The sequence below is a fragment of the Arctopsyche grandis genome, chromosome 10 (assembly GCF_051622035.1).
Source record: "Arctopsyche grandis isolate Sample6627 chromosome 10, ASM5162203v2, whole genome shotgun sequence".
NCBI classification, from domain to species: domain Eukaryota; kingdom Metazoa; phylum Arthropoda; class Insecta; order Trichoptera; family Hydropsychidae; genus Arctopsyche; species Arctopsyche grandis.
The window spans coordinates 3,957,915-3,982,661 of NC_135364.1; the positions used below are offsets into that span (position 1 = coordinate 3,957,915).

At 37.3% G+C, this 24,747-nt stretch overlaps 2 protein-coding genes across 2 annotated transcripts in view; both read right to left on the minus strand.

Annotated features, from left to right (window-relative positions):
• The window catches only part of LOC143917652 (A-type potassium channel modulatory protein KCNIP1), a 42,236-nt gene that overhangs the window by 2,135 nt on the left and 15,354 nt on the right, over positions 1 to 24,747 (minus strand). Inside the window, exon 2 of the mRNA XM_077439235.1 lies at positions 23,509 to 23,703. Coding sequence (XP_077295361.1) covers positions 23,509 to 23,703 — 195 coding nt within the window. The remainder of the gene's footprint in view (positions 1 to 23,508; positions 23,704 to 24,747) is intronic.
• Sumo (Small ubiquitin like modifier) lies at positions 1,703 to 6,421 on the minus strand. Its single transcript, XM_077439576.1, has 3 exons — positions 3,045 to 6,421; positions 2,562 to 2,678; positions 1,703 to 2,285 (listed from the first exon to the last, which is right to left on the minus strand). The coding sequence occupies exons 1-3, from the start codon at positions 3,060 to 3,062 to the stop codon at positions 2,154 to 2,156; spliced, it is 267 nt and encodes an 88-aa protein (XP_077295702.1). The 5' UTR covers positions 3,063 to 6,421; the 3' UTR covers positions 1,703 to 2,153.

Consider the following 24,747-nt stretch of genomic DNA (forward strand, 5'->3'; position numbering starts at 1 on the left):
AAATTCGAAAATAAGACGGAGAAATGCGTCAGTTGTCTTCAAAATTCAATACTCAAAGGACGTTTGTTTCTTAAAAATTTACCAATATGGAAAAGAAAGCATGTTGTATTATCGTTAAAAGACAAATTAGATATGATCAATACTTAAAAAATATGGTATTGAAACGTCAATCTCAGATATAAAAAAATAATGAAGTTTACTGATTCTTTAATGTCAGAAGATGGAAGCTCAAAGAGCAAGGTTATGAAAAAATCAGGGTATGAAGAAGTCGAAGAGTGTATTTTTATGTGGTTCATTTAAAGACGATCGCCTGGACAGCCAATATCTGGTCCATTATTGTATGAAAAGTATTCGCGATTTGGTAGCTTCAAAAAGAACAGCTAACTTTAAGCAAAAATCCATAATTGAATTTCTTAATAAAGAATAATTTAATATTGATCTTCTTGTTATTATATTATATACTAGTGTTTTTACCCGGTATTTGTAATATAAACCGCTTAAATACGGCCAAACTAATAGTCAATAGTAATTTTATTTGAAGTTTTATTTTATTTAAATATTCATTTGTTTGAACTTCACGGAATCTACGACCCAAACATACAAAGTCTCTTTCGAAATTATATATTAGATGTAAATGTAAACAAATAAAAATTATTCGTACTGAATAATTTGAATGTCTTTCCATCAATTGTTTTTTTCGATTATTCAGACTACTTTCAGCCCCAATTAGTCCAGATAATCGAGTTTCTACAAGTTAGAAGTGTAAATATGAGTATGACGTCACAACAATAAGTAGACTAAATAGTTCAATTGTAGTCTTCTATATTCATCAATGTCTTTAACCTTCCGTTGGGTGTATTTGATCCGACATGCAGTGCAGATTTTGTCACCTGCTGCTCCTAGTAGCTGCCTCTTGCCTTGTTCTATGTAACCTGCCTACTTAGTTTGTCCTTGACCTTCACTACAGGAAGACCTCGTCATATTTTTGAAGGTACTTCGAGAAGTGTACGTTGGGCATCTCCCAACTCGACTATTCAGTTACATGAAGTAACGTAAGGGCTGCTCAGACTGTTGGAATTGTCTATTTACAGAAGAAATGTACAGCATCAGGGACAAATTTCCCAGAGAAGGAAAGCAAACCCACAAATGTAATCGAAAAAGAGCTTTTATTGGATTGCCGTATCTAACTGGAGCATATAAGCAGTCTTGAGGAGCTTTGGGGATAAGATGGTGACTTAGCGGTCTCCCTATTGCGCCAGATGGAAGGTTAAAGATAGTATGAACTAAGTTGACATAGCCGGCCAAGATCTGGTTTGGTCCATGCATCAAAGCAAATATTCTTCCATGTCAAAAAAAGCTTTAGATGGACAGAATTATGATATGTAAGGATGTGGATTTTGAGTAGGATATTCGCAAAGTGCTTTGTGTGAGCACTCGCGACTGGAGAAATAAAAACGGTTTTAACACTTTTTACTTACATTTATTATTCTTATAATTATATTATCGAGTAATTAAAAAAATAAACACGAATGCACAATCAATTGTCTGGTTTTGTGATGTGTGGAGTGGATTAAAACCAACAGTTCTAGCTTTAATTGCAAAATGAAACCTCGACAAAAATGCGAGCCTTTTTTTTTACTCTAGATGATCATTTGAGTTAAAATCAATAATAATAAAAAAAAAAAAAACGAACCCCCCATAATTATTCGTACACATTTTAAATTATAATACGGTAAACTCGCGGAATGTGGCACAATACATGTTACCATATTGTACAGTACACCGACTTCATCCATGAGAATCTTTCAAAACCTTAAACCAACATCGTCGCCGATACGGTTCCGATCGGCTGAAAAGAAGTCACATCGGAACCGCATCATCACATTCAGTTTTAAAGCGATCGCAGATAAGTCACCCGCTTTGAACTTTTGATTTAGATGTTTTCGTTTAAAAAATTTTGCATTACGTAAAAATACGACGTATAAAAAAAATCACCTTAAGATTCAAAGTTTCAGTTTCAAAGATGAGACAAAAGAACTTAAAAGTAACAATGTAATAGTGGTTTGGTTAAAAAGTAATTCTTAAGTGACAAAAGAGACGTATTATATGATCCGAATCCTACAGATAAATAAATGAACGTTAAAGTAGGGTCATTAGATTCCTCCAGTCTGCTGTTGATAAACTTCTATTGTGTCCCCTTCTTCCATTTCGAGGGAGGTGGGTGTGTCGTTTTCGTTGATCGGTTGTCCGTCAAATCTAAATCGGACGACCTGCATGGAAAGCCCCTAAAAAAAACAATTAAAAACAAGATTAAAATCTGAAATTATAAAGGTCAAAGTTAACGTTTTTATATAAGACTGTTTTGAACGTAGGCACACATTCAAAACAGTCTTACATAAGGTTATACCGGCGAAAATGAATGGAGGTTCAAATTTGTATATACTAGATTTACAATAAGACTATATCAAAGTGTGATATGTTTAGTTTAGTTTAATGTTTGTTGTTATTGCAAGTCGAATGTATCGTTCGCCGATATGAACCGGGTCGTAAAATATACTCACCACTCGATCACAGTACGCGTTCATGAGTTTTCTTAACGGGGTGTGTTTTTTAATCTTGAATTGCACTATGGCATTGTCCTGCCCCAATACTTTTAGGTTAATGTGTTCACTCTCTCCCTGAAAACAAAAAGGCATATAATGAGAATGAGGGCGGGCTCGGGATTATAGCACTAATCGATACGGGAAATAGGGGTTATATTCGAAAGACATGAGGCAAGCGTTGACAGAAGAGCGCGCCAAAATGGCTGAGCCGGCGCGGGGACGCCTCGAGGTTAAGCGGGAGAGGACGGGTGTGGCCGACGGGGCGGGGGCGCCGGCAGGGGCGGAGCGCCTGGGCCGGGTCTGCGCCCCTTCGCTTGCCGGTCGGCGTCACCTGTCAAGCACGCGACCGGAGCGGGCGGGCGGGCGTGCGAGCGAGCGAGAAGGACGGGGAATCCGCCCCGGGGAGGGAGGAGGGAGGAGGGGGCGGGCGGGGGCGCTCACCTTCTTTTCGTCGGACATGTTGGCTGCGGCGTGGCGGGGCGCGGGGCGGAGGGGGAGCGGCGGCGAGCGGCTGGCGGCGGGCGACGGACAGCGGACAGCAGACGAGTCACTGTAAGCGGCGTTTGCGGCGTGCGACTAATGGCGGCCCGCTTTGGCGCTCTGGGCCGGAACCAGTGCCTCCAACTGTAGCCTGTGCCGCTGCGCAACCGACGCGCGCATCTCAACTCACGCATCGACCACTGCCCGGCCATGACCAAAATCGAAACGAACACATTTCCCCCGAATTTCAGCGTTACAATTCGAATCGACGACCTATACAATACACTATAGTGGTCCACCGGAAACTTCTATCTGATAAAATCTCAAGTTTCACGCATCTCAAGTCCGTTTGAAACAATTCTGCGGTCCCCTTTTGCCGTTGCATTTCTACATATCTTCTAAGGGTCTATCTCACGGCACCGAACGTCAAAATATCGAAAAAGCAAATATCGGAAGGCAAAGATCAAAAAAAAAAAGGGTGCATTGTAAACGGTACTATGTATATATAATATTGTTACGTACGCCGTGGATTGAGCGAATTGCACTTAGACCAACGGATATCTGTTATCGGATCAACTAAATGCATGCACTTACTTCCAAAGATTATATCTGGACTCTAAGTGCACTTAGGCTAAACAATGACCGTTATTAGTTATTTCTCAGAATCGGTACGGGAAGACCCAATGTCTTGGAAATACATATCCGAATACGTGACTATACAAAAGGTAAACAGATTAGGCGTCCTGAGAGATCGACCCTTTATAAGGCGGTACGTAGGCGATATAATTCATTCTGGACTGAACACTGGCAATACGTGTATCTCCTTAATCATCAATAAATGCCGTGAAACGACTGTTGGCCTTTTACTTGGATCCTCCACCCACCCCGGACGCAACAATATATATCAGTGGCATGCGGTGAAATTATCTCTCTTTTTGTCATACAGCCTAGTTTAATGTGCGCGCGCAGGATACGGGAGGAAAGTCTGTTCTGTATTCTGCTCGCGCAAATTTAGTGAGGATGTACGACTGGGGGAGTGAGATTTCTACCGCACGCCACTGATATATAATATATACTAACCAGTGGCGACTCGTCCATATGGGCTGCGGGGCTGCAGCCTCCCAAAACAGTACAAATGCATGCTATTTTTGTCGTCCACATGGGCTGCGGAGCTGCAGACCTCCCAGTATTCAAGCTATTTTTATATATTCAAGCTATTTTTATTTTCATATTATTCAAGCTATTCATATTCAATATTAAGACATATTCAAGCTATTTTTATTTTCATTCGATCAACGGTTTGGTTAACGAGCTACTAAAGCCTGAATAATCTCTGCAGCCCCCCCACTATGAAATCGCACGAACCGCTACTGATACTAACCGTTTTTCATATGTATGCATGGTAAACGAACATTTTCGATTATTTGACTCTCACCCATTTTCTAAGGTTCGGTGATTATTGGTCACAAAGCGCTCGCCCAAATGTCACTAAAATCTCTATAACGGCAAATCTGGCACCCGAAAAGTCCATCATGCTAACGATAATTATCAGACTAATGAGAATTCGAGTGCCAAATATTCCGTATTCGCGATTTTCAAGGCAAAAATTGTCTTTTACTAATAATCCAATTACCATCTTCTAAAAATACTGAAACTGTCGTTTCATCATCTCCGTATTCAGTAAGATTCGGCCACGAAAGTTCAGTTACAGCATTGAAAATAAATCCTGACAAAATAGAAATGCTACAGAAACGTATAAATATTTTGTGAAAATTATATTTTCAATATGGACTTCAACGACGAGCCACATTCTAGCAGACCGTTTTTGATATTGTTAGGACCGTTATACGGCAATATCTTTTTTTGACGACATCGGAGCTTGTGGAAAAACTCAATTCAACACGAAACACCATTTCGAACCGTTATCTGTATATAAATTAATACATTATTTTCTTTTAATTACAACACTAGCAGACACTAATTACCAGGGCCCGGATTATACCAGTATTTTGTAGAATTTTATTTTATTTTTATAATTTTAAAATAGTTTACAAAATTTCAATTATGGCGAATTTTTATACCATAAACTATTAATTAAAATATCCGATAAAACAACTTGCTCTAATTAAAAACATAAATAAAATGAACTTGCATACGTACATATGTATAAGTAAGGAAAGAAAAAAAAACGTAACGGGCACATAATTACGATACTACACCGAAGCCTGAATTTTTTCTTGGCTACTCTGTATTTAAAATAAAGTTGCTAAAAGCCGTACGAATATTAAAATATACAACGAACACACAACAGCCCCACTAATTCGTAATTCGAAATTTACTATTTTGCGAATCGAAAGTCGATTTATGGTTAATATACTAAATTAATTACAAAGTAATCGATTTGTGCATGTATAAGTTGAATCTAAAAATCAAAACGATCAATATTTTAGAGTCGAGCGATTTTATAAGTTACGTTTCTCTTTTTTGGAGCTTGTACGCTTTATTTTACTTTTGCGTTGTCGACATTGAGCTTCGTAATTTACACGTGTCATGACGCAATTCAACAAATGGTGAATCATTCGCTCTGCATTCGACGAGTCATCGCCGAGCGACATAACCTAAACGTGCACGTTAACTCAGGGCTGCCAATCGAAAAAATACTCTCACGTTAGGGTCGTCACGTTATAAATTATCATATTTAGACAGACGAAAATGCCGATTCGGCGATTTATCGTATTCACATTCTGCAGATATGGAATTAATGGCAAATAAATTTTACTTTTCGTATCGACGCTACGTCGGATTTAAATTACTAATGGGCGTGAATCGAATTTCTATCGTTATAGAATGTGTTTGAATGATGTACGAGTCGTCATAAATTAACCTTCAGATATAATGCTCGACGATGATATCTGCTCCCTTCTTTTCCCGGCTGTATCATTTCACTTCCACTTCTTCTCGGCAACTCGAGGACCGACGCTTCATAAATTACGCCACTGGCATGAATTTGACGTGAAATATTATCGCAATGAGCGCGTAACACTCAACCTCCACCTACTCGTCTTTACCTCTCGCCAGCTAATGACCCGAACGCTCATAATAAAGTACTCTTAAGTAGCTAACTTTCGACAATCTTTATGTTTACGATTGTATCAAACCGAGAAATAACAGCAACATTTTATAGATGCCAAAGAAGTGAGGTTTATGGATATGTATATAAGGTAATGAATCCTAGACATTTATAATCTATGTATAAATGTGTTCATGCGTGTCTTTGATTTGCTTATGCGAAAACATGCTTACCGAGTGATCTATTTAAAGTATAACTATTTTTCCATTTCACTGTATAAATGTGAAACAATATAGTATGCAACAGTTTAAACAGACTGATAGATTTTAAACTTTAATTTTAAAAGGCATGTATTCTTTCAATTTATTTCATATTCTTAAATAACGCCAAATCGAGTTTCTCTTTTTGTTGAAATATTCAATAGAATATTTTAATGGCGAAAGTATGTATACAAATTTAAATAAATTGAAAGTACTGAAAATATGCTAAAATATCTCAAGCATATAACGATATTTACATACCGAGAAAGGGATTCAAATAGAATTGTATCAATTTGTTGTTGTATGAATAATTTATTATACACATACAGCATTGTAATGACCCCGGATAATTTTACCAAAAATGTAATAGGGTCAGTTGAAAGAGTTGGCGTGTCAAATTTTGAGAATGATCCTATTTTTAAATTGAATATATGTATATTATTTTACATTATTCATAGAGTTACACCAAAGCGTCAAACAAATTTACGATTTAAATTTTACAATTTAAATATATTTGACTTGGTTCAGTAGTCCCAGAGGAGCGCAGGGCGAGGAAAGGAGGGGGGTAAAATTAACTGTAGTATTTTAATTTGTGTAAAAATATATAAATTAATAAAAGATCAGTGTAGATTAAATATTATTTCATGCGAGATAATATTTTTTATAAACATATGTAGATTAGATTTAGTTGGTAGCACTAGTACTAGTACTGCCAACTTTGATGGTATGTGGTACCAATTGAAGCATTTATTTCAAAGAGGATAAAAAGGGAAATAACGTATTAATTTGTTGAAAATAATTACTATTGCTCTCGTTTTAATGAAATAAAATGTCGGGGATTGGTCTACGACGGCAAATGGTACCGTTACGTCGTATGTACTAATTTATTTTAATTGTTCAACATAATTTCGGTTCAAAAGGGAGTTTTACGAAAAAAATGTATTCAAACCGGAAAAACAAAAGAAAATTTAATAAAAACGAAATTGAGTGGCAGATGTGACGCACGCCACTTTGGATTTATTTACTTATTCAAATTTGGCAGGGTCACCGTGTGACATTAGGGCTTAAGAACGCAACTCGCCAGGGGTCTTATGACGTGATAAAGACCCCTTATTAATTTTCGTGCCCTTCGCGGCGGGTGTCATTTCCGGTTTGCGTGTTTATCGAAGCGAAACGGAACACATTGTGCGTTTCTTTTTCGGCGGCTCGGTCTGAGGCCATTTGTCACCGACGCGATTTAAATAATAATAATTTCCCGAGGAAAAGCGTGAAAATGATACGAGTGAAAATTATTGCGAAATCGTACGAACACAAGCCGGCTTGCCAACACGCCGACAAAGGAGCGAATTATTTATTTTGTTGTATAAAAGGGAGCCTTTTGAGTGCGAACGATTTGGCGATGAATAGAAACTTGTTGCTCGAATTAAATTTATACTATGGAATGGCTCAAATATTTATAATATTTGGAATTTATTTATTTACATATGTATTAGCCACAGTCACATTACAGAATAGTCTAACGCGTCACTGTGACTAGACATATAAGCATAATACAAATACTATATATTAGCCAGCAGTATGGCTCAGTGGTTGCGTTTATGTTTAGCATCGAGAGGTTACCGGGTTCAATCCCGTGCTAATCCTTAATACTGCTGATCAGATTTGGATATTTGTGACTCCAAGTCGATCGTTTCTTATTAGAATTTGCCAATTTATATGATTTCATTATTGAAACGGTTCCTCCATCATATTGGCAAAAATCATCTTACCCGCTGTCACAAATATCTGAATTTGATTCATGATTAGCCATCAGCATAGCTCGGTCGTTGAGCTTCTGCCTAACACCGAGAGGCACCGGGTTCGATCCCATGAGCTGACCTCGATTGAAAAGAAATTTTTTGAGTATATCTGTAGTGCTGCTAGTCAGACTTGGATATTTGTGACTCCAGGTCAATTGTTTCCTATCAGAGCTTGCCAATTTTTCTGATTTCATTGTTGAAACGGTTCCCGATTAAATTGGCTATTTGAGTATGATTAATTTGCGAGTTTTCAGTGTCTCGTAATTCAGCGACTTGTGTAATAAAAATGCTGCATTGTTTGTAATTGGCCAGGAAGGCGCACTGGGGTTTACCTGTAAGGCCTTCCTGGTATAAAATGTAATAAAAAATAAATGTACAATACAATATGTAAAAATTTATGTACAAGTCTAAATCCATAGATGTATATATGGATTAATTAATTAATAGTTAATTTCGTGTTCTTCAACCTCTAGAAATACAGCAATTTATGTAATAAAAATGTTTGTAATTAATTGTCTAGGAAGGTGCATTGGGGTCTACCTGTTATGCCTTCCGGATATTTATATCTATATAAAATAAAATAAAACAAATATAAGAAAATAAGTGAGACTTCCATGTATAGATAATAAATTTTTGAAATCATATTCAAATAGTGGTGACATAGTGGGTACGATGGTTTTTGCCAATTTGATGTAGGAACCGCTTCAACAATGAAATAAGATAAATTGGTAAACTCTGATAGGAAACGATCGACTTGGAGTCACTAATATTCAAGTCTGACCAGCAGCATTAAAGATTATACTCAGAATAAATACTTTTCAATCGCGGTCTGCTCACGCGATTGAACCCTGGGACCTTTTGTTGCTTAGTATCAATGAAACCACCGAGCCACGCTGCTGGCTAAATGTATATACATATATATTTTTTATACAGTCTATCTTTAAAACTACATGTTTTTAAATTAGCCTTTCAAATGTCAAGGCGCAGGACTCTCAGCTAAATGTAATACGATTTTCGAAACGTGTTGTTGAATATTTAATGTGCGATTCTCGGAGCTAATCATTTGCGAAGAGTCGTCACCGAGCATTTGCGAAAAGCTCTCGAGCTCTAAAGCGAGCATTCACGGTGAGTGTTTTCTTGAGCTTTTAGCTCGAATTAAATTTCATCCTAGTGTAAACAACATGTACGAAGCTGCACTAAGACCTGACTTAAAACGAAACCCGTCAACTGTCACCAGTGACGTTTCACCGCTAGAATTGTGTGCTCTTACTGGAAATTCGTGATTCTTTTAAAGCGCGAGAAGTTTACCCACATAGTATAATCAGCTTTCGGTATCTTCGACCGGAAGACCAATATTTCGGGGGATAAATCCCTCCCCCTGCCCGACCACAAAACTCGAAGAGACGAGGGAAGATTAATTAGAGCATTTCAAACTTCTTTCTTCGGACGTCCGAAAGTTTTAACAACTTATTTAGAAAGTTTTTATCAGCTTTGAAACTAATTCGACGCACATAATCTAATCTATAATTTGGAAAGAGACTTTGTATGTAAATATCCTTGGTCGTCGTCGTCGTCCGTAGATCGGTGACGTCATCGAACACGTGATTCGATTTTTTTTTTTTTTTCGATTCATGGGCGCCGATTTGTTTTTTTCGATTCAATGGATTCACCCCCGCGGGGGCGCAAAGCGAGTAGTTTCATGGGGCCCCGCCAGGGGCGCCACAAGGGGCGCAGCCCCGTGGGGCTCAAAAGGGGGCGCCACAAGGGGCGCAGCCCAGTGGGGCCCCGAAGGGGGCCCGGGGGGCCCAGCCTCATGGGGCGCAGCCCCATGGGGCTCAAAAGGGGGCGCCACAAGGGGCGCAGCCCCGTGGGGCCCCGAAGGGGGCCCGGGGGGCCCAGCCTCATGGGGCGCAGCCCCATGGGGCTCAAAAGGGGGCGCCACAAGGGGCACAGCCCCGTGGGGCCCCGAAGGGGGCCCGGGAGGCCCAGCCTCATGGGGCGCAGCCCCATGAGGCTCAAAAGGGGGCGCCACAAGGGGCGCAGCCCCGTGGGGCCCCGAAGGGGGCCCGGGGGGCCCAGCCTCATGGGGCGCAGCCCCATGGGGCTCAAAAGGGGGCGCCACAAGGGGCGCAGCCCCGTGGGGCCCCGAAGGGGGCCCGGGGGGCCCAGCCTCATGGGGCGCAGCCCCATGGGGCTCAAAAGGGGGTGCCACAAGGGGCGCAGCCCCGTGAAGCCCCGAAGGGGGCGCGGGGGGCCCAGCCTCATGGGGCGCAGCCCCATGGGGCTCAAAAGGGGGCGCCACAAGGGGCGCAGCCCCGTGGGGCCCCGAAGGGGGCCCGGGGGGCCCAGCCTCATGGGGCGCAGCCCCATGAGGCTCAAAAGGGGGCGCCACAAGGGGCGCAGCCCCGTGGGGCCCCGAAGGGGTCCCGGGGGGCCCAGCCTCATGGGGCGCAGCCCCATGGGGCTCAAAAGGGGGCGCCACAAGGGGCGCAGCCCCGTGGGGCCCCGAAGGGGGCCCGGGGGGCCCAGCCTCATGGGGCGCAGCCCCATGGGGCTCAAAAGGGGGTGCCACAAGGGGCGCAGCCCCGTGAAGCCCCGAAGGGGGCGCGGGGGGCCCAGCCTCATGGGGCGCAGCCCCATGGGGCTCAAAAGGGGGCGCCACAAGGGGCGCAGCCCCGTGGGGCCCCGAAGGGGGCCCGGGGGGCCCAGCCTCATGGGGCGCAGCCCCATGAGGCTCAAAAGGGGGCGCCACAAGGGGCGCAGCCCCGTGGGGCCCCGAAGGGGTCCCGGGGGGCCCAGCCTCATGGGGCGCAGCCCCATGGGGCTCAAAAGGGGGCGCCACAAGGGGCGCAGCCCCGTGGGGCCCCGAAGGGGGCCCGGGGGGCCCAGCCTCATGGGGCGCAAGCCCTAATAGGCATTAACTAAGGGGGGCGAAGCCCTAGACGGCAATTAATCATGGGGGCGCGGAGGGGCGAAGCCCTAAAAGGCAACTGATCATGGGGGCGAAGCCTTAGACGGCATTTAATCATGGGGGCGCGGAGGGGCGAAGCCCTAAAAGGCATTAACTAAGGGGGGCGAAGCCCCAAACGGCAATTAATCTTGGGGGCGCGGGGGGCGAAGCCCTAAAAGGCAACTGATCATGGGGGCGAAGCCTTAGACGGCATTTAATCATGGGGGCGCGGAGGGGCGAAGCCCTAAAAGGCATTAACTAAGGGGGGCGAAGCCCTAAACGGCAATTAATCTTGGGGGCGCGGGGGGCGAAGCCCTAAAAGGCAACTGATCATGGGGGCGAAGCCTTAGACGGCATTTAATCATGGGGGCGCGGAGGGGCGAAGCCCTAAAAGGCATTAACTAAGGGGGGCGAAGCCCTAAACGGCAATTAATCTTGGGGGCGCGGGGGGCGAAGCCCTAAAAGGCAACTGATCATGGGGGCGAAGCCTTAGACGGCATTTAATCATGGGGGCGCGGAGGGGCGAAGCCCTAAAAGGCATTAACTAAGGGGGGCGAAGCCCTAAACGGCAATTAATCTTGGGGGCGTGGGGGGCGAAGCCCTAAAAGGCAACTGATCATGGGAGCGAAGCCTTAGACGGCATTTAATCATGGGGGCGCGGAGGGGCGAAGCCCTAAAAGGCATTAACTAAGGGGGGCGAAGCCCTAAACGGCAATTAATCTTGGGGGCGCGGGGGGCGAAGCCCTAAAAGGCATTAACTAAGGGGGGCGAAGCCCTAGACGGCATTTAATCATGGGGGTGCGGAGGGGCGAAGCCCTAAAAGGCATTAACTAAGGGGGGCGAAGCCCTAAACGGCAATTGCTCATGGGGCGTGGAGGGGCGAAGCCCTAGAAGGCAAAGGCTCAGGGGGGCGCCGAGGGCGAAGCCCTAGAAGGCAAAAAAAAATTTTGATTTTTTTTTTTGATTTTTCAAAAATTTTTTTTTAAATTTTTTTTTTATTTTTTTTTTATTTTTTTTTTAATTTTTTTTTTTGATTTTTTTTTTATTTTTTTTTTATTTTTTTTTTTAATTTTTAAATTTTTTTTTAATTTTTTTTTTTTTTTAATTAAATTAGCTTAGTCATGTTTAAGCGGTTTATATTATAAACACTGAGCGAAGCCGGGTAATACAGCTAGTATAATATAATCAATAGTTTTCCCAACTTTATGGGAGTACATCATCGTCGTTTTAATTGCTTTTTATTACTAGCCTCTTCTTATTTCGCTTTCGATTTTTTCATCCGACGAAATTTGGGCTCTTATCCGATCGTTTTCAAACTTTGCCATTTTGCTCGGTTTGGTCATCAATATATGTGGAAATCAAATCTGCCATTATGATGGTGAAAAATAATCGTAGTAGACACGTTTGAAAATACTCCATTATCGTTCTCGGTGACGTTTATTGTCAATATTGCCGTATTTATCCACACCTTTTCGCCACCCTCTCGCTATGTCAGATTTTAATTGTTTAAACGCCTATAACTTTTTATTTTTCACTCTATATTTTATAAAATTTGCTTTATATGTTGGTTCTCATTATCTCAGATATATATTTTACATACCTCCTTTACGTTTCACTTACGATTACAATTCAGGAAAAAGTTTGCCTCTTATCCGATCGTTTTCATACTTTGCCATATTGCTCATTTTGGTCATCAATATGAGTAAATGGATCCTCCGCCATTACAATGTTGCAAAAATATCGTGTAATGCTGCGTACGGACCAAACCAACGACGAATTTGGTCCAACGATTTAACCAGCAGGATTAAACCAGTAGCGTACAAAATATCGAAATAAAAATTAAATTTAAAAATTGAAATTAAATATCAAAATTAAAAATATTATTATTATATTAAAATTAAATTCAAATATCAAAATAAAATTATAATCAATATATTAAAATTAAAATAAAATATTGAAAGTTAAAACAGAACATGCCCAATTTAAATAAATTTTCGAGATTGACCTAAAATTAGATCATCAACAATCATACATACAGATAATATACAGATAATCCTCGACTTTTGTTTGTCGAAGATGTTTTGACTTACGTAGATACGCACTAAGATCGAAAAAAAAATCAATGAATTATTATTTTTACTTCCCCGTAATGCGCAGCTACTGAGCATATATTATGTGTTAGTATGGGTGACCGAGCGATGTCTTCAACCCGAGACGTTGTCGGTTTAATCAAAGGAAATTTTTTTGTCTTCAATTGTTTCTCTCGTCGAAATAAATCAAATAATTAAATCCATCTCAGAGGTAAAATTTATCGGATAATGTGTGATTATTAATTTTATTTCGACAAAAGAAAAAAAAACCCTTTGACAAATCACCGACATTTTTTTTGTTAAATATTTCATCGACGGCGAAACACATTGGTGTATCGTGACGACATAAGAAACAATAACAAGGTTTTTTTCGCTCGTAATTATAATATTTCTCTGGTTGTAATGCATAATATAAGCATTTTCTATCAAAATGTACGAGGCCTTAAATCTAAACTGGATGAATTAGGTTCTAACTCGGCTATTCAATGTGCTGACATCCTGGTACTAACGGAAACCTGGCTTGACGACTCTGTGCATGATTCTTTTTAATTTACATTAATGACATCTCAAAAATAATTAAGTATTCAGACTATCTTTTATTCGCCGATGACCTTAAGCTTTTTATGACAGTTAAGTCTCATAGTGACGCAGCCCTTCTCCAATTGGACTTAGATGCGCTGTCAAGTTGGTCTGTCGATAATAAATTATTTTTTAGCATTCAAAAATGCTGTGTTCTCAATGTGACAAGATCTTCAAATCGCTTGATTTATCCATATCGCCTAAGTGGTGTTGAATTAAAGTTTGTAGATGAATATTGTGATTTGGGGGTCTTGTTCTCGAATAATTTTCAATTTAAACGACACAAGACAATATTTGATTGCGTGCAACAAAAATGCTGGGATTCTTACTAAGAGTTAGCAAATCTTTCCAGAGTACGTTGGTGCTTAAAATTCTTTATGAATCTTTAGTACGTAGTATTCTAGAATTTTCTTCTATTATATGGAATCCTACCCATATAACTCATTCATTGAAGATTGAGAGAATCCAAAAACGGTTTCTCAGATATCTTTATTTGAAACAGTGTGGTTATTATCCTTGGCTATATCCTAGTGCATTCCTATTAGGGGCGTTAGGTTTCAACTCATTAGAGTCTCGTCGGAATATGTTACTGGGAAGACACTTTTTTAAGCTGTTGAATGGGATAATACACAATCGTCAGGTTCTAAAGGAATTTAGGTTTAATGCCCCTTGTAAATTCAGGGACTTGAGAAATCGTGATTTGTTTGTTCCTCCTGTGGCTCGCACAAATATGTTGTCAACGGCTCCTATATCTAGAGCGATATATCTGCTTAACAGGATTTCTGGTGAAATTGACCTCTTCAATATAAAATATACTAATCTGGTTGAGTGGTTGTTGAGGAATGCCAGTGGTTGATTTTGCCTATTATAAATATTAATGATTGTTATTACTTTATCTATGTTTTTTCTTTTTTTTATGATTTTATGATTTTAATGATGTTGTGTTAATATTGTTATTATTATAAGTTATTATTACTGTTATCATGTTATTATTACTGAATGACCGGCCACAGCGAAGCGTTGGAGATCTCTGTAATGTCACTGTGGCTAATATGTTAAATAAATAAATAAAAAATAAAAAAAATATCGTCGTAATTCAAAACATTGTTGTAATTCAAAACATCAACGATGATCTAATTTTAGCTCAATCTCGCTCGTTAGCTTAATTTTGATATTTAATTTCAATTTTTTTATTTCATTTTTATTTCGATATTTTGTACGCTACTGGTTTTAAAAGTTGGCCCAAAATCTTCGTTGGTTAAATATTTCCGAAGGGGGAAACACAGTAGTGTATCGTGACGACTTATAAGAAACAATAACAAGGTTTTTTTCGCTCGTAATTATAATATTTCTCTGGTTGTAATGCGTTTTGTCGTAATTCAAAACATTGTTGTAATTCAAAACATCAACGATGGTCTAATTTTAGCTCAATCTCGCTCGTTAGCTTAATTTTGATATTTAATTTCAATTTTTTTATTTAATTTTTATTTCGATATTTTGTACGCTACTGGTTTTAAAAGTTGGCCCAAAATCGTCGTTGGTTTGGTGCGTACGGACCATAAGACGCGTTTGAGATTTGAATTTCTGAAAAGTGCCTGAAGTCTATCCAGTTTTTAGTTTTAAACATAGATGGTGGTAGTAAAATAAAATTATTGGTATTTTTATTCAAAATAATAATTTTATATACAACTTTATGAACACATTAACGTAATGACGTTTTTTATTATTATTAATTCAGTCATAGTGTTAATAGTGAATGTTAAAATGTTGATCGATAAACATAGTTGTTATGACCAAAGCCTACCCGACTGTAACGGTAAATCTTTGACACTTCTTTGATTTTTGTCAACATATTTCATAACACTTTCGCTATCGACTTGGACTATCAAAGTGACAAAAATCTACACATAAATTTCGCAAGTCTTTAAACCCGAAAAACGGACAGTTTGACGTGATAAATTGCCAATTTTCATACAGCTGTTCAATGTGTAGTTAATTTGCGGGTGTTCATTAAAAGCTCTACAAAATTCATTTTAATATAATATAAAAGCTCGACGACACAAAAGAATCGTATGTTACGTCAACCGAAAAATATATATAATTTTACACACAAGAGTGGTTTTTCATTTGAAATTTACTGTTAATTACGTTTATTATACGCGTAGTATGTGAAATAGTCGATTAAGAGCTCATATTATGGAAGATAATATGTATGTATGTATATTAAGGATACAAAATTTAAATTTACTTACGTTTTAAAACGCTTAGCAATATCAAAATTGAAAGATTCTGCATGCAATCTTAAATTAGCTCGTAATATGTTATGTTTTCTTGTTGTATTGCATTATATTTTAGTTAAAATAGGTATAATGTTTGGAAAAAATTCACATATTTAATACAATATGATCATTTTTTAAATAAAATATATATTTTTATTAATTTAATAAACCATTAGACGGTTTTTATTCAACCTCAAAGTTAATTGAATGTCACAAATGAATTTTCATTAGCGTTTTCAAAAAACTTTTTAAATACAAATGATAACTTTTGCTTCTTGATTGATGGAGTTTCTTGATAAAACAAACCGATTCTTTCAGAATTAATTTAATTATGCTTAAATCTTTATTTAATACAGTATTAAATATAATCTGTGAATCAAAAAGATAGATAGGCTGGATGATTACTTTTACTTTTGAAATAATTACTTTTGAAGTATTTAATACCCACGAAAAATATATCACACACCAATACAACTATCTACATTAATAATAATAGGTTGCGTTGATACTAAGCACCGAGAGATCGCCGATTTTGATCCCGTGAGCTTACTGCGATTAAAAATAAAATATCGAAGTATAATCTTTAATGCTGCTGGTCAGACTTGGATATTTGTGATCGAAGTCGATCGTTTTCTATCAGAGTTTGCCAATTTATCTGATTTCATTGTTGAAGCGGTTCCTCCATCAAATTGGCAAAAACCATCCTACCCGCTATGTCACCACTATTTGAATATGATTTCAAAAATGTATTATCTATAAGATAGATGTCTCGCTAATTCTTATATACAGTATTTGTATTATGCTTATATGTCAGGTCACAGTGACGAGTTAGAGTATTTTATTATGTCACTGTGGCAAAAATATGTAAAATAAATAAATAGAAATACAAGATGACGATCCAAGTTTCCGTCAGGTCAAGGAAAATTCCGCCGAAAATTTCATGGTGGTTTGTTAGATTGTGGAAATATTTGATTATAATATTAACCAGCAAAATAGCTCAGTGGTTAGTGTGTAATGTTTTCTGCTGATGAATCATGGGTTCAATCCCTGGACCAGTGTTGCTGGCCAGACCTTGGATATATATGACTCCAGATCAATCGCTTTGTATCAGAGTTTGCCAATTTATCTGATTTCATTGTTGAAACGGTTCCACCAAAGTAACATCCTATCTCTATTTCTCATAAATACGAGTTTATAGCATCTCGAATTCATTGATTATCATAATTATGCTACCCACCTACATACTCTGTAAGATATATGTATTTCTTGTAGAAATTTCATGTGTATTAAATGTGTCCATAGATGTCTCTATGGTGTTGTATAACAATATAAATGTATTTGTATAATGTTTGTAATTGTTAGTACTTATGTATAAAAAATGGGCTTAAAGTATTTAAGATTAACTTTTTTCTAGAAAGCGTAGGAATGTCTGTATTTTACGGAAAATTAGCCGACGGACGTTAGGCCGACGGACGCTTATCCGAACGGAAATTTGGCCGATTGTGTATCGAAATTACTCAAAACTCATTGAAAACAGATACCTTTTTCAGAAATCACATCGACCTCATTAAAATGTGATATTTTTGATAAGTTTTAACAATAAACAATTTAATTCGGGCAAACGTCCGTCGGTCTAATGTCCGTTCGGCCAAGCGTCATTCGGCATAGTGTTCGTCGGCCAATTGTCCATACGGCCAAAAGTCTGTCGCCTATATAGCAGTTAGTTTTGAAATGAAGTCCATTAGCTTTGATGTAGGGCTTCCAAACCGGCTTAAACCGAAACCGAAAAGCCGGCATTTGACAATTTCTCAAAAAACCGAAAACCGACTTTTTTAGCTCGATCAATCGGCTTTTTAAGGTTTTCTTTAATTAATCAGTTTTTCCTCAAAACTAACAATTATGAGTTTCAAATTTCTATGAAAGATCAAAAAATAAAAAGTGTATGTCCAAACTTTCTTAGGGAAAAGGCGCATATTTCTTTGAACAACAAAAAAAGGTACAGCACTTAGCGGTGGCTTTGAAATTTAGTAATAGACGAAGACCAGGTCATAAACCAATAAAATATTATTAAAAGAACATAGTTTGAATAAAAACCGAAAACCAGATTTTTCTTTGGGGCATTTTTTTGTAACCCCTAGCTTTGAAGTTTGAAATAATTGTAAATGGAAGTCGAAAACAGATTATTTTTATTTGCATACGAAAGAAGAAGTAACAGGAACTGGGTCACTGACGAAGCTATGCAGATTGCACATACCTTATGTATATTGATTGCAGTTCCTTGAAATAAATAACAACCAACCGTTGCAATATTAACGGGAAAAACCCTAGTGCTTTAAAGTGTAGCAAGATTTTTGCTAATGTAGAAAGTGTTGAAGTCATTCATTGGACTTTGCTTAAGATTTTTATTTTAAATTATGCACTTGTATGTATTATATTTTTAATATTGAGATAAAAACTACCCCATCCAAAGATTTTCTCAGTACATTGTGTACGTAAATACTTTATATATTTCATTTAATATTTCGCTTCTGTCATATATCATACACCCGGGGAAAGATACATATGCAAAATACCTCGTCTATACTGCTTAAGATTATTTTTTGCTTTTTCCCAACGAGGTGGGGTTGTTTGGGGAGTAATTCGGCAGACTTTAGAAGAATTTTAGACGCCGAAAACTTGATAAGAATATACTACGGAGTAGGTAGGTAAGAAAAGGTTCTACAATGTTTGATCCGAGTATCCCATTAAGAAGAAAATAAGTTGCAAACCAGGGAAAAGCTTTCGAGCGCAAGTTAACAAAACCCACCCTTATTCTCCCTTTATTAGCGTAGGCTGATGGGATTAGGAAGAGAAATACCTCGCGTCTCCTTCACTTCTTTCTACTTTATATTTTTTTAACTCTAGAAAATTTTCCGCGCAAAGAGAAAGCGAACAATTTTTCCTCATTACTGTTTGGTACGTGCGCGGCAAATGTAATTAAATTACATAAAGACTTATCTGTAAGTATTATACAAATATACTATTGTATGAATGTTTCAAATAAGTACATATGAGCTCTGAATGCTGGGATAATCAATGTGTATGCTACACAATACGTATTCATATCAATAGTACTTGTATGCTCGTTGACCTGTTTTGATATTGATACGGAATACAATAAAGGCATTGAATTGAGAGTAGGAAAATTCGACATCATTTTCAATCAATTGAGTGGAGACTTAACTTTCAGATGAAATAGTAAGTAATAGTAATTTTTCGTGAATTATTATTTTGAATAAAAATATCAATAATTTTATTTTACTACCGCCATCTATGTTTAAAAATAAAAACTGGATAGACGTCAGGCACTTTTCAGAAATTCAAATTTCAAACGCGTCTTACACGATATTTTTGCACCATCGTAATGGCGGTGGATCCATTTACTTATATTGATGACCAAAATGAGCAATATGGCAAAGTATGAAAAAGATCGGATAAGAGGCAAACTTTTTCCTGAATTGTAATCGCAAGTGAAATGTAAAGGAGGTATGTAAAAACTAAATATATTATATTAAAATTTTATTGATTTATTTCTTGAAAGGCTATTTATTCCTTGTAAGAATATCAAATAAGTCACTTTTGTGAAACATTTTTTTTTCACATCATTAAATCGAAATGCTTTTATTTCCTTCTACTACATACTACTACATAAGAAGAGTGTCAAATCTGTTTGTTTTTGGGTACCATTTATCGGCCCGGCAGTATAGCCTTATTTCCAGACTAATTAGTCATTTATCACAACATAATATGCAAATGACCATGTCTAAAATATTTCGCCCTGCAAATAAAAAGAGTGCTTCTCTCTAAAATAGCTCGCACGACAGAATCGGGGTCCGCCCGGCAAATCAAACGTCAAATGGGTTGCCAGTAACAAAAATAAAATTTGATAGTGAATTTAAAATGTACCCACCAATGAATTTACAACGTACTGCCAACCCTAACAACCTCATTTTAAATGAATAGGGCCAACCCTAACTTAACCTAACCTAACCTAACCTTTAAATAATACCAACCCCAACAATTTAATCTTAAATGAATAAAAGTGGTTATGATTTCACTGAAACGACAGTGAAAATATATTCTAACCGCTGTTATAATTTCACTGTGAAATACGCATGTCATAATTAAGTATTTTTCCTGATAATATAATTTCCATAAAAAACCGAAATTTCATCAAACTGTCAAATGCATCATAACCTAAAATTTATTTTTGTTACTGGCAACCCGTTTGACGTTTTATTTGCCGTGAGGACCCCGATTCTGTCGTGCGATCTATTTTAGAGATGTTGATTTGACATTAAATGTCGTTTTGACATTTGTCGTGTAATTTATTTTACAGCCGTGTCAAAAATATTATCCCGTTATTTTTCCAGTACGCAAATCTACACTTTTCAATTTAGAATTGAGGAATTTATACAACTATCTAATTGTACATTTAGTTTAGAGAACAGATTTTTCTGGAAAAGTTTAATTTTTAGCCTTATAAATCTAACCAAACCTATTTTTATTAATTACTAACCTCTTCTTAGTTCAGAATCAATTTTGTCGTGTGACGAAGTGTTGGGTTGGGTTCTTATCCGATCGTTTTCAAACTTTTGCCATTTTTCTCGGTTTGGTCATCAATATAAGTGGAAATGACGTACACCATTACGAAGGTGAAAAATAATCGTAATAGACACGATTGAAAAGAATGCATCTTTCGACAGTGACATCTATCGTCCACACTGTCGCATTTGTCCACACTGTTCTGGTTGTTTTTTCCCCTTTCGCTCCCCTCTCGCTATGGCAGATTGAGCACTTTGCCATACTCATGATTAAAGTTTACGGAGAGAATTGGTGATTTCTCAATTATGATTTTTATATACGTTTATTTTTTATATATTGTCTTAATTTTATAAACAAAATATAGAAGAGGCTAGTTTTTAAACATTTTTCAACTTTTACCTGCACGATCAATGCCGGGCAATTCAATTCAAGTTAGAATTCAATACACGATAGAAAATATGAGGTATACAATTCGGTTCACTGATTTTCTCCTTTGAAGTTGAAACACAGAAATATTATGTTGTATTACTAATTGGTCAACCTGAGTACAGAGCTTAGTTTGCGGACTAATTAGGGAGCAACTTTCTCCTTTGGGAATTAAATCCGAGGACATTACATCGATGGGAAATAATATTTCCTTGTCATTGTTTTAACCCTCCCTCACCGAAGTGGGGTATGCAAGTGCTCCAATTTTTACATTTTTCGTAATAACTATGTGGTTTTCAAAACTATACACCCTATATTTCTTGTATTCCTAGAATGAACTACAAGAAATTTATTTCAATAGATTTTGTATGATTTAGAAAAGGGGTACATCGTAAAAAAATACATTTATACATTTCTACGTTCCAAAGTATGATTTAAAGGCGGTAGCGATAAGTCATTTTTTTGACTGTTCGCTTGGATATTATTGTTGATCGATGAATCAATGCGAGAGAAAGAGACAACTATATTTTCGTAAACTAATGTTTTCGTCGCTTTTGGCGCGTGGCTATTGAGTCTTTTAGTCGCCTGTTGGCCTTAACTATGTGCGTTTACGTGTTGATGCTTGTCGTCATTTTTTTAATACAAAAATAGTCAAAAACATGCTATATTTTCGTAAGCTATTGTTTTCGTCGCTTTTGGCGCGTGGCTATTGAGTCAGTATTTCGATGTTTGTCGTTATTTTTTAATACATAGTCAAAAACATGCTATAGGACTAAAACTTTTTTTATGTTGATGTATAAAATGATTTATAAGATATATATTGAACCCGTTTGTATTGAGAAAAGCTGTATTTTGATTAAAAAATACTAGGGTCTTATTCGACTCCGGTTCGGGACACTCGTTCGATCTCGACGCTCCGTCCTTCAAAGGTTAATTGCTCAAAACAATGACATGATATCGAAAAGCTCGTTTCATTCGTAAATTAATTCGAAGAAGGCATAAAAAAGTCGTTTTGTTACTAGATAGTCGAAAAAATGTAATAAAAAAGGGGAAATATTACGTTTAGTGTGATTGGAATACTATCCGTATGGGTGAGTATTCGAAGTTAACACGTTGAGGTCCGTGAAAAATAACCGCACGTACGTGCTAAGAACTCATTAAAGTTTTACGCGTTAGTTCAGAGACAGTCACGTGATAAGAACTGAATTTTTAAAGGCGTATCCGGTAACTTTCACCCGCTTTGAGACTAGCAAGTACAAAAAGTTTTGGGTATTAAATGGCAAAACAACAAAAAACAAAACGTTTCCACCCGAAACTCGGTACAAGGAGATCGCACAAGTATGCCAAAGTCACACAGGCCTGTTTGGGAGATTCTGGAGGAACCGCGAGGGAGTTATGTATGTCTAGAAGTTGTAATAAAAATAATAAAGATTGACTTACCTGAGATTGCACGTTGACTTTTCTGATACACTCCACGTTGACTTGTTCCGTTGGTCGGAAAATTCGGAAAATTGATGATGTAAAAGTTCGCAAGCACTGTATTACTTAATTGCGTTACTATACACTTTGAGTATTGTATGTGAAAGTTAATATGATATATTAAATTTAATTTAGTATTTTAGAATGAAAACTTTATTATTTCTGACTAAAATATGTGAAATAAAAGTGAATTAATTGGTTAATTGTTCATTCAGCTGTTTCATTCGTGTGCAAGAATTTAGCAATCAGCTGTTTAATTAACATTTGTTAAATTTATTTATATTTTATTAGTGATATGATTAAGCACATTAACGTGTCTAATTATTAATGAACAATTTTTAAAGTTGAAAGTGAAATACATATGTACATATGTACATAGTGTTAAAATATATCCGAGATAATTTAAATTGTCGTTCAAAATAAATATTTATGAAAAGCTAAGCAAAAAATCGATCAATATCACGTGTTTGAGATCACTTTGAATAATTTGTACGATATGATTCATATGAAAAACTTTTCTTATTTGACTTTTTCTTTATAAAAAGTTCTATCTTTGAACGTTTGAATTAAAAATATATAGTAAATTCACTTTTAAACAGCATGAAAACAAATCATAAATTGCCTCACTTACATAAGAGTGTTCACACTTGAAAATAAAAACGCTATTTCCAAAGACATTCAAGATTTATAATCAAAACCTGAAACATATTATACGAATCGCCGTTCAAATTTAATGTACTTCAGTTGATTTACGCTCGAAATTCGATCGTAAAATTACGATTTATTTGTACGATTGTAAAAATTTCAACACAAGCGTTAGTAAAAAATATTTCGAATGAGTAAAAGTCTTCAGTTTGATTTTTGAATTGTATATTTAGGGAGAGGAGTTCGGGTTTTGAACATACTGACCTCCTTGCGGGAAGAATTGCGCATATATGAGCTTAAAGGTGTCCTCTTTGACCACTCCTGTAGGACACTCAGCCTTGAATCCTCTGTAAATCTTTTTGATTTCGGCCTCGGAAAATCTGGTGGCCCTGCAGAGGGCTCCTAGGGAGTCTGGCTTGTATCGCTGATGATGCTCGCCCAAATCCTCGACCTCGGAATCTGAAAGAAAATATATGCACGTGTAAATTTCGAGTTTTATTCCGCAGAGGCAAATTTTGTTAGAAACAAGCGTTAGATATGGAGTTAGTCGCTCGAAAGTAAAGTTGGCTCTTTTTAACAATTTCATACTAAATTTCTTTTCGGAGACTGTCTCTTGTAAAGTTAAATTGCTTTTCGACAGTAAAATATTGCCTACAGCTCGTCAATGTTAAAAACGAACTCCATATATTATATATACAACATTTCCGTCGTACTATACTATCTCTGGAAAGCGAGTAAATTAATTCGTTTTTAAATATGAATATATTTAAAAAATAATAAATAATAAAAATACTAGCCAGCAGTATGGCTTAATGGTAGCGTGTATGTTTAGCACCGAGTGATCAGTGGGTTCGATCCCCCATACTGCTGGTTAGATTTGGGGGTGTTTGTGACTCCAATCAGAGTTTGCCAATTTTATCTGATCATTGTTGAAACGGTTTCTCAATATTGGAAAAAATCATCTTTCCTGTTGTCATAAATCTTCTGTATTTATTTTGTGTATAATTTGTAAATATTATGTACAAAATCTAAATCCATAGATGTCTCAATGGATTAATTCTGTGATTAATTAATTAATTGTTATTTCGTCTTCTTCGGCTTCTGGAAATACAGTGATTTATGTAATAGTAAAAATGCTGCATTGTTTATAATTAATTGTCCAGGAAGGGGCATTGGGGTCTTTCTGTCAAGCCTTCCTGGTATATATCTATGTAAAATATGATAATAAATATTTATTTCTAAAAATGTAGTGAATTATAGTACAGAAAGGCCTAACAGGTAAACCCCAATGCACCTTCCTAGCCAGTTACAAACATTGCAGGATTTTTTATTATATAAATCACTGAATTTCGACATGCTGAAGAACACGAAACTAACTATTACTTATTTAATCAATTAATCCTTAGAGATATTAATGGATTTAGACTTGTACTTAAATTTTTACATATTGTACATAAATCAAATTCAGATATTGGTGGCTTAGTGGGCAGAATGGTTTTTGCC

What these genes read in the sequence shown, in the direction of transcription:
- Sumo (XM_077439576.1), bottom strand. An exon ending in ACGCGTACTGTGATCGAGTG is followed by an intron (nt 2,286 to 2,561) that starts GTGAGTATATTT and finishes TGTTTTTTTTAG; the next exon opens with GGGCTTTCCATGCAGGTCGT.